The sequence below is a fragment of the Chlorocebus sabaeus genome, chromosome 21 (genome assembly GCF_047675955.1).
Source record: "Chlorocebus sabaeus isolate Y175 chromosome 21, mChlSab1.0.hap1, whole genome shotgun sequence".
NCBI classification, from domain to species: domain Eukaryota; kingdom Metazoa; phylum Chordata; class Mammalia; order Primates; family Cercopithecidae; genus Chlorocebus; species Chlorocebus sabaeus.
Window position 1 is genome coordinate 129,552,686 of NC_132924.1, and position 10,609 is coordinate 129,563,294.

At 45.2% G+C, this 10,609-nt stretch overlaps 1 protein-coding gene across 7 annotated transcripts in view; it reads right to left on the reverse strand.

Moving 5' to 3' along the window:
• LMBR1 (limb development membrane protein 1) overlaps nt 1-10,503 on the reverse strand; it is a 213,179-nt gene extending 202,676 nt beyond the window's left edge. For 5 of the 7 annotated variants that reach the window (XM_073009552.1, XM_073009550.1, XM_073009553.1 and 2 more), the window contains exon 1: nt 10,233-10,503. In XM_073009552.1, coding sequence (XP_072865653.1) covers nt 10,233-10,298 — 66 coding nt within the window. In that variant the 5' untranslated portion in view covers nt 10,299-10,503. Of the gene's footprint in view, nt 1-9,840; nt 9,865-10,232 lie in introns of those variants that run through there. The other 2 variants (XM_073009551.1, XM_073009554.1) reach the window with 1 other exon arrangement.
• Between the last annotated feature and the right edge of the window lie 106 nt (nt 10,504-10,609).

The following is a 10,609-nucleotide window of genomic DNA, read 5'->3' on the forward strand; positions in this document are numbered from 1 at the left end:
GAATACTATTCACCTTTAAAAATAATTGAAAAAAGGACATTCAGCTGGGCATGATGGCTCATGCCTATAATCCCAGCACTTTGGGAGGCCAAGGCAGGAGGATCACTTGAGCTCAGGAGTTTGAGACCAGCCTGGGCATCACAGTGAGACCTCATCTCTACAAAAAATAAAAAAAATTATCCAGGCATGGCAGTGGGTGCCAGTAGTCCCAGCTACTTAGAAGGCTGAGGTGGGAGGATCATTTGAGCCCAGCAGGTCAAGGCTGCAGTCACCACACTCCAGCCTGGGCAAGAGAGCGAGACTCCATCTCAAGGGGGGAAAAAAAGGAAATTCTGCAATATGCAACAACATAGATGAATCTTGAGGACATTAACCTAAGTGAAAAAGAGAGTCACAGGAAGACAAATACTGCATGATCCCACTTATATAAGGTATCTAAAATGGTCACATTCACAGACTCAAAGAGTGGAAATGGTGGTTCTCAGGGACAGGAACAGGGAAGGAAATTGAGAGTTACTAATCAATGGTCATAAAGCTTCAGTCAAGCAAGATGAGTAACTTCTAGAAATCTGCTGTACAACATTGTACCTATAGTCAACAATATAATTGCACACTTAAAAATTCGTTAAGAGGGGCTGGGTGCAGTGGCTCATGCCTGTAATCCCAGTACTCTGGGAGGCCGAGGCAGGCAGATCACAAGGTCAAGAGTTCGAGACCAGCCTGGCCAACATAGTGAAACCCCATCTCTACTAAAAATATAAAAAATTAGCTGGATGTGGTGGCAGGCAACTGTAATCCCAGCTACTCAGGAGGTTGAAGCAGAAGAATTGTGTGAACCTGGGAGGCGGAGGTTGCAGTGAGCCAAGATCACACCATTGTACTCTAGCCTGGGCAACAGTGCGAGACTCTGACTCAAAAAAAAAAAAAAACACTTTTTGTTAAGAGGGTAGATCTCACATTAGGTATTCTTACTGCAATAAAATCAAGTTTTAAAAAACGAGGACAGGGCTAGGCACGGTGGCTCACGCCTGTAATCCCAGCACTTTGGGAAGCCGAGGCGGGTAAACCAACTGAGGTCAGGAGTTCGAGACCACCCTGGACAACAGGTGAAACCTGTCTCTACTAAAAATACAAAAATTAGCCAGGTGTAGTGGTACACACCTGTAATCCATGCAACTTGGGAGGCTGAGGCAGGAGAATCGCCTGAACTCAGGAGGCGGAGGCTGCAGTGAGTCAAGATTACGTCACTGGACTCCAGCCTGGGCAACAGAGCAAGACTCCATCTCAGGAAAAAAAAAAAAAAGGAGGACAGTACAGGAAGACAGGAAAAATTATCTCAAATGTAATTAGAATGTCCCAGTTTCCTTTAACCTCAAGTATACAACTAGGGAGTGGTAAGATATACAGCGACAGCAGTGAAAGTCAAAGCCTCTTGATGAAACAGTAGGAATCTCCTATGGTTGCTGTAACAAAATAACACAAACTTAGTGACTTAAAACAACACAAATTTACTGAGTTTCACTGGGCTAAAATCAAGGTGTGAGCAAGGTTGGTTCCTTCTGGAGACTCTAGGAAAGAATCCATCTCCTCGACATTTCTAGCTTCTGGAGGCCGCCCACACTCCTTGGCTCACGGTCCCTCCTCCTTCCTCAAAGGGCATCACTCCAACTCTGTCTCTGTCATCATATCTCCTTCTGACTCTGACCCTCCTGCCTCTCCTATAAGGACCCTGTGATCACATAGAGCCCACCCGGATAATTCAGGATAACTCCCCTTTAACATACTCACATCTGCAAAATCCCTTTACCCATGTAAAGTAACATACCACAGGTTCCAGGGATTATCACATGGATTACCAACTTCAGGGGCCATTATGCGACCCACCACAGAGGGAAAGCTGATTTAACCCAGTTTAGAAAAGCCAAATACAATGAAACCTTTATACCTCTATCCCATTCCTTTTTGCTCTTCTATGTTAGAAAATCACTTCAACGTATGTTGGCTATTGGATTTGTTTCTAATACACCATTCCACTAGAAGACTTTACAACCATGTGAGAAAAAGAAAAGCAGCCCCTGACATCTGGGAGCTGGCCTGGTGATATCAGAGCTGGGTCTTGGTGTTGCTGTAAACTGGCAAGCAACTCAGAGCAAGGCACACACCTCGGCCTTGATGACTGACTCTTCCGTAGAACATAAACAATTTCAGAGAACATCAATATCAGACAAGACTATGATGGATAAAGACTAAACAAGACCACTCTGTAATCACTCCTGAACACAAGCAAAAAACATGAACATTGTCCAAATCACAAAAATGACCATCTCTCTATCCTGGCTAACAGGAATGACTGTTGCTTCTTTACCAGTTACAGCTTTAGCTTTATTCCAGTCTTCTCTCCTTCTAGAAAAGATTTCTTAAGCTATCCAATTACAGAATTATTCCAGCTTCCTAACAGCATCCCATATAGATCAAAGCCTCACTTCCTTAAACGCTTCCCAAATTACCTAGTAGAAGCCCAAATCTCACTTGAAAAGTTACTTAAACACCCCACAGTTCCCCACGGAACTCACTGCAATATGCAATAAGCCCAATTTGTCCAACTACAGGTGTGCTCTTGGTAGTCTTTGGCTGGAGGGCAATGGCAAAGGTCAGAAAAGACTACAGACTCCAAGATAACTGTATTCTGAACTTACATACCAGATTGGTGACTGGTTCCCATCTTCTGCCCAACCACTATCCTCAAGTGGGAAGGACTAAAGTTTTTGATCTGCTGCACAAAGGCTAAGCCATAGAGTTGAGGGCAAGACATTGGCAGAAAACAGCAGGTAAACTCACCTAGAGAGGCAGCAGGTGAAGGATAATTCCTTCTATCCCCATTATCTCCCACCTCTCATTTGGCCTAAAAGAAGCCAACTAAATGGGAAGGTTCTAAAATCTCTGTTGTAAAAGTCCCAGTCTGGTCAGGCACGGTGGCTCAGGCCTGTAATCCCAGCACTTTGGGAGGCTGAGGCGGGGGCGGATCACCTGAGGTCAGGAGTTCGAGAGCAGCTTGGCCAACGTGGCAAAACCCCATCTCTACTAAAAATACAAAAATTAGCCAGGCATGGTGGCGGGTGCCTGTAATCCCAGCTACTTGGGAGGCTGAGGCAGGAGAATCACTGGAACCTGGGAGGCGGAGGATGCAGTGAGCTGGGATTGTTCCACTGCATTCCAGCCTGGGTGACAGAGCGAGACTCCATGGAAAAAAAAAAAAAAAAAAAGTCCCAGTCAACCCCAGACTTGGTTCCAAAAATATTACAGCCAAGAGGGGAGCTTAAGCCATACCCAGGATAAGGAAGATTTCAGACTGTGCAGCCAGACTGGGCATGGTGGCTCACACCTCTAATTCCAGCACTTTGGGAAGCTGGGGCAGGAGGATTACTTGAGGCCAGGAGAGTTCAAGACCAGCCTGGGTAACATGGAAAGAACCTGTCCATACAAAAATGGCCAGGCGCATTGACTCACACCTGTAATCCCAGCATTTTGGGAGGCCAAGGCAGGAGGAACACTTGAGATCAGGAGTTCGAGACCAGCCTGGCCAACATGGTGAAATCCCGTCACTACTAAAAATTCAAAAATATTAGCCAGGCATGGTGGCAGGCGCCTGTAATCCCAGTGGGAGGCTGAGGCAGGAGAATCACTTGACCCAGGAGGCAGAGGTTACAGTGAGCCTAGATCATGCCCCTGCACTCCGGCCTAGATGACAGAGTAAGACTCCACATCATAAATAAATAAATAAATAAATAAATAAATAAAATTAGCCAGGTGTGGTGGTGGGCACCTGTAATCCCAGCTACTCAAGAGGCTGAGGCACAAGAATTGCTTGAACCCAGGAGACAGTGGTTGCAGTGAGCTGAGATCGTGCCACTGCACTCCAGCCTGGGTGACAGAGTGAAACTGTCCCAAAAAAAAAAAAAAAAAAGACTTGCAGTGACTCACCTGTAATCCCAATACTTTGGGAGGCTAAGGTGGGTGAATAACTTGAGCCCAGGAGTTCAAGACCAGCCTAGGTAACATGGTGAAACCTCGTCTCTACAAAAAATACAAAAATCAGCCAGGTATGGTTGTATGTGCCTGTAGTCCCAGCTACTTGGAAGGCTCAAGTAGGAAGATCTCTTGAGCCTGGGAGGTAGAGGCTGCAGTGAGCCGTGTTTGTGCCACAGCATTCCAGCCTGAGTGACGGAACGACACTCTGCCTCAAAAATAATTTTGAAGAGAGTCACAGCCTACAAGGTGGCAATCCTGATGGCTGAGAAGCATCCTCCCGCAGAGCACAGAAACAGACACTTCAAGGGAGGATAGAACAGGGATTTCTGCTGAACGGGTTGGCCAAGTTTATATATTTAACAGGTTATAGGAGGAGCTATGAATATTCACAAAGCGGGGGAGGTCATGCACATGCAGGCTGAATAAACATGTATATTACATACTTATCCGCATTCACTTGTGGGTGGAGACTTAACATCTAAACACATTACAATGAGGCCCTGTAGTCAGATGGCGAAGCAGGGACATGAAGGCACTCAAGTGCACAGCCTCTGTAAACTGGCCAGAACCAGTTCATGCTCAGTGCTCTTATCAGGACAAAGTTCCTGAAATCAGTCTCTTATCCAATCAAAGCTGTAGTTATAGCTTGTGGAACAGGGGAGTGAGGGTCAGTTAGTCAGGGTCTGGCAGAGAGTGAGCTGCAGTTATTAATATTGCTTATCTGGAGGCCAGTGCTTGTTTAGCTGCTAGGAAAAAAGAAACACCTTGAGATAGTTAGAACCGAGTTTATTCTTTAAGGGGGGGCGGGGGGGGTGCTTTACTTAACCCTTGCTTGGCATGGCCCTACATCTTGTCCACCATTTGGTATTTTATTGCCACAAAGAGTCTGTTCTCTCAGTCTTAAGATCTCTATTTTAACATTAATGCTGGTCAGTTGTTGTTTTTAAACCTCAAAAGGGAGTGGGTATAACAAGGCGTGTCAGATCTCCCATCTCATTCTGGCTGGGAATTCAGTTTTTACGGCTTCCTGGGGTCCCCTTAGCCAAGACAGGGTCTACTCAGTTAGTTGGCAGTCTTAGGATTTCATAGCTAGCTCTCAAAAGAAAGGAAATGAATCATTACTACCTGATATTAATAGCCAAAGTCAAATATGATCACTAAAGCAACTGACAAGAGATCTATGAGACATTCATAACACAAAAGACAAAATTATTACATGAGTATTTAAAAGTTAAACACTATATTGTACACAAAAATTAATTCAAAATGTATCAAAGACCTAAACATAAGAGCTAAAACTATACAACTCTTAGAGGAAAACCTTCATGATGCCGGAGCTGGTGATGAATTCTTGGATGACACAAAAAAACACATGCAACAAATGAAAAAACAGATAAATTAGACTACAAAATTAAAAACTTTTGTGCATCAAAGGACACTATCAATAGAGTAAAAAGGCAACCCTACAGAATGGGAGAGAAGTGTTTGCAAATCACATGCCTGATAAAGGGTTAATATTCAGAATATATAAACAACTCCTAGAACTCAACAACAAAAATCAAGCAACGCAATTCAAAAACAGGCAAAGAACAGATATTTCTCCAAAGAAGATGTACATATAGTTAATAAGCACATGAAACAATCCTGAACTTCACTAATAATTAGGGAAATGCAAATCGAAACCACCATAAGATGCCATTTCACATCCATTTTAAAAAAAGGAAGAAAAACAGAAAACAATGTGTGTTGGTGAAGATGTGGAAGAACCGGAAATCCTGGCTCCTTGCCAGAGGGAATATAAAATGGTAAAGCCTCTGTGGAAAATGGTATGGCAGTTCCTCAAAAAATTAAACATAGAATTATCATATAATCCAGCAATTTTACTTCTGAATTGAAAGCAGGGACTCTAATAGATATTTCTACACCCATGATCACAGCAGCATTATTCACAATAGCCAAAAACGGAAACAACTCAGGTCAATTGATGATTGAATGGATAAGCAAAATACGGTATACACAAAAAGAAAATATATTCGGCCTTAACAAATTCTGGGCCAGGTGCGTTGGCCTGTAATCCCAGCACTTTGGGAGGCCAGGAGTTCGAGACTAGCCTGGGCAACATAACAAAACCCCATCTCTACAAAAAACACAAAAATTAGGCCAGGCGCAGTGGCTCACACCTGTAATCCCAGCACTTTGGGAGGCTGAGGCGGGTGGATCACCTGAGGTCAGGAGTTCGAGACCAGCCTGGCCAACATGGTGAAACCCCATCTCTACTAACAATACAAAAATTAGCCAAGCGTGGTAGCGCACGCCTGTAATCCCCGCTACTCGGGAGGCTGAAGCAGGAGAATTGCTTGAACCAGGGAGGGAGACGTTGCAATGAGCTGAGATCACGCCATTGAACTCTAGCCTGGGCAACAAAGACTGTCTCCAAAAAAAAGAAAAGGAAAAAGAAATTCTGACACACGCCGCAACACAGGTGAGCGCTGGAGGCATCATGCTAAGTGAAATAAGCCAGACAGAAAAGGACAAATATTTTGTGGTTCAACTTGGAACAGTCAGATTCATATAGGCAGAACCAGCAGCTGGAGACAGTGGGGAATGGAGAGTTACTGTTTCATGGGTATCAAGTTTCAGGTGATGAAAAAGTTCTGGAAATGGATAGTGGTGGTGGCTGCACAACAATGTGAATGTATTTAATGCCACTGAACTGTATATTTAGATATGGTAAATTGCATGTTATATATATATATCTTATCATGATTAAAAAGTTAAGCAATTATAGCATTATGTAGCAAAATCAGAAACAATTGAATAATTTCAAAAATTGGCAACAGGTCTTACAGAAAAAGCAAGTATTTACATTCACTCTAAATATAAATCATTTGAGAAAGAAATGCCAAAGACTGGGAACCCTGAGCCTGGTCACTGTCTATGCTGGTTCTGTAGAAGATGGAGTAGACTCAACCAGCCAGGGGTGCTGGATTGAGGGAAACAGGGGCGAGGACAGTCAGAACTAAAGAACTCTGTCATCAGTACCAAAACCAAGTTGTTTTCAGGGGAGTAGACAAAGCTCTGGACTGTTTTAACATGTGTCCCTTTCTCAACCGAAATTCTAGAATATCTAATTAATTAAAACTAAAGCCAAAGAGCAGGAGGATCACTTGAGCCCAGGAGACAGATCTGGTCAACATGGTGAGACCTCGCCTCTACAAAAAATTAAAAGATTAGCTGGGTCTGCTAGTGCACACCTGTATGATTCACGCCTATAGTCCCAGCTACTTGGGAAGCTGAGGTGGGAGGATCGCCTGAGCCTGGGAAGTCAAGGCTGCAGTGAGCCATGATTGCGCCACTGCACTACAGCCTGGGCAAGAGAGTGAGACCCTGTCTCAAATTTAAAAATAATAATAAAACTAAAGACAAATAGACCAATAAAACAGCATAAAGTCTAAAATTAAATCTTATGAATATACAGTTACCTATCTGTGACAAAAGTCATAAATAGTGCTGGAGCAACTGGACATTCCTGTGGGAGAAAAAAGTGTGACTCCTACCTTGCACCAGACACAAAAAATAAATTCTAGATAGACTGCAAATTTAAATGAGAATAATTCAATAAAGCATTTCGAGGAAAGAACAAGAGAACGTCAGTCTTAGAGTAAACAGCGATTTCTTAACCAGGACATAAAAAGTACTCAAAAAATTGTAATAAATTGAACTATATTAAAATTAATAATTTCTGTCGATCAGAAGATATCATTAAGAGTGAAAGGCATCCACAGAGTGGGAAAGAAATACGTGCTGTATGTATATATATATATATATATATCTATCTCTGACAAAGAAATCTTATCCATTTGTATTACAATATAATACAAGTTATACTGTAAAGACCTTGCAAATCAATATTAAAAAGATAAACTTAATTTTTAAATGGGGAAAAAAATTTGACCCTTCACAAAAGATTTCCAAATGGCTAATAAACAAACAGGTGCTCAAATTCATTAGTTATCAGGAAAATGCAAATTAAAATTATTCATACGATGAACACTATAAACACACTTGCTAGAATGACTAAAATTAAAAAGGACAGCAAATATCAAGTGTTGGTAAAGATGAGAAACAACCACACCTCTGAGGCTCTCAGTACTGGCGGAAGTGTACACTGGTACAACCACTTCGGAAAATTGTTTAAAGGCATCTACTAAAGATGAACAAAAGCACACTCTTTAACCTAGGGTTTCCATTTCTAGGGCTATACCCAACAGAAATGCACAAACATGTCCACCAAAAGCTATGTACAAAAATATTCATAGCCAGCCAGGTGTGGTGGCTCACACCTGTAATCCAAGCACTTTGGGAGGCCAACGTAGGTGGATCACCTGAGATCAGGAGTTCAAGGCCAGCCTGACCAACATGGCGAAACCCCGTCTCTAATAAAAATAGAAAAATTAGCTGAGTGTGGTGGCATGCACCTGTAATCCCAGCCACTCGGGAGGCTGAGGTAGGAGAATCACTTGAACCCAAAGGCAGAGGTTGCAGTGAGCCAAGATTGTGCCACTGCACTCCAGCCTGGGAGACAGAAGGAGACTCCATCTCAAAACAAACAAATAAATAAATATATATATGTATATGTGTGTGTATATATATTCATAGCCAAGACCTAGAAACTACTGAAGTGCCCATCAACAGTAAAATGAAAAATAAATTGTGCTATAGTCACACAACTACGGCACTGAGAATGAATTATAACCACATACAAAATGGAGAAATTTCACAAACACTGTAGAAGAAACTGGACACAAAAGAGTGTATAACATAAGATTCTATTTACATAAAGTTCAAAACTAAGCAAAAACTAATCTATGATATTAGAAGCCAGGGCAATGTTTACCCTTGGTGGAGGAGAAAGTAACTGGAAGGGGGAAAGGAATCAGTCTCCGGGATGATAGTAAAATTCTATTTCTTTTTTTCTTTATTTATAATGGTAGAGATGGGGATTCACCATGTTGCCCAGGCTGACCGGTCTCAAACTCCTGGTGGATTCAGGAGTACACAGGTGTGTTTAGTATGAAATGATCTGAAGGGTACATGTATGACTTCACGAATTTATCTCTGTGTATTTTAGCTTCAATTAAAAAAATTACAAATAAATTTGTACCAAATTCCACGAACTCAAATTCCACCAGCTCAGACTTCACATGTCCTCTTTATTCAAAGTATGACTTCCAAAGTGATTCTCAATTTTCAAGATCAGTAAGTACACAAATTAGACAATTCTTCACCTCAAACCAAGTGTGACTGAATCGTAGACAACTTAGAAGAGGGGTAAATACAAATATAAAAAATTGATATATTTTACAACCGTTATGAAAACACAGATAAACCCAATTATAATACATTCTAGAGCATCACGAAAAGATAAAAACATCAAAGTAGACTTTCCAAGGTCAAGTCCACTTCCTGACCCCTGCCAACAGCACACATAGAAACATGGGCCAAAAAAGAAGCTGCTTCCCTAAGAAGTTGCTTGCAGAGCAAAATGGACTTTTGCTGAGGTTCTCACTCCCATAAATAACCAATATTCTCACCCCAAAAGGGAAGGTTTCGAACTCAATCCACGTGGGGGCTGGGGGAGATGAAAGAGGGATGGAAACGTGAGGCGCCGGGAGGGCAGGTGTTGACTGGGACAAGGTAACCGGCCGGGTCCAAACGAGAGAGGTGGGCGGGCTCCGCGCAGCCTGGTCCTTCCAGGACCCACCGGGCCCACCCAGGCTCTCCGGGACGCCTGCGCATCCACCTGCCTACCTGGCCGGGCGGCGGAGCGCGGGGGCGCGCACCGGCCGGGCCGCCGTCCACACCCCGAGGCGCGAGCCGCACATCCCCCCAGAGAGGAAGCCCCCGGGGTCCCGGAGCGCGGCGCGTACCGCAGCCCTCCCCGCGGAAAGGGAAGGGCAGGACCGGGGCCGCGGGGCAGGGGCGGGGTCCGGGCTGGAACGAGGGAGCGGGAGGGGGCAGGGGAAGGAGGAACGGAGCGGGGGGCAGGCAGAGGGAGGGGAGGGGAGGGCTGGGGAGGGAGAGCGGCAGAGGCCGGGGCGGGAGGCGCGGGGTGCAGGCCCGGAGGTGAGGGGCCCGGGGGCAGGGACGGAGGGCCCGGGCAGGCGCGCGGGGCTGTCAGGGCTGCCTCGGTCCCCACGCACCGTGGACTCCCGCACTTGGCTGTGGAAGTGCTGCTCCCGCGCCGACACCTCGTCCTGCCCTTCCATCCTCCTTCATGCCCGCCGCCGCGCCGCCCGCGTCCGCGCGCTCCGCCGCACCATCGCCCGCCCGCCGCAGGGGCTCGGACTACCGCGCCGGGGACCGGGACCGGCACGGGCCCGCGAGCCGCGGTTGGAACAGGTACCGAGACCACTACACCGGCCGCCGCCTCAGCAGCCTCAGGCGAGCTGCTCTGGCTGAGGGAGGGCGGGCGCCGCGCAGCCGGGGGCGGGGCGGGGGCGGGGCGGGGCGGGGAGGGGGCGGTGCAGGGTCACGTCAGACGAAAGGCGCCGATACGTCAGAGAAGCGCGCCTCGCGG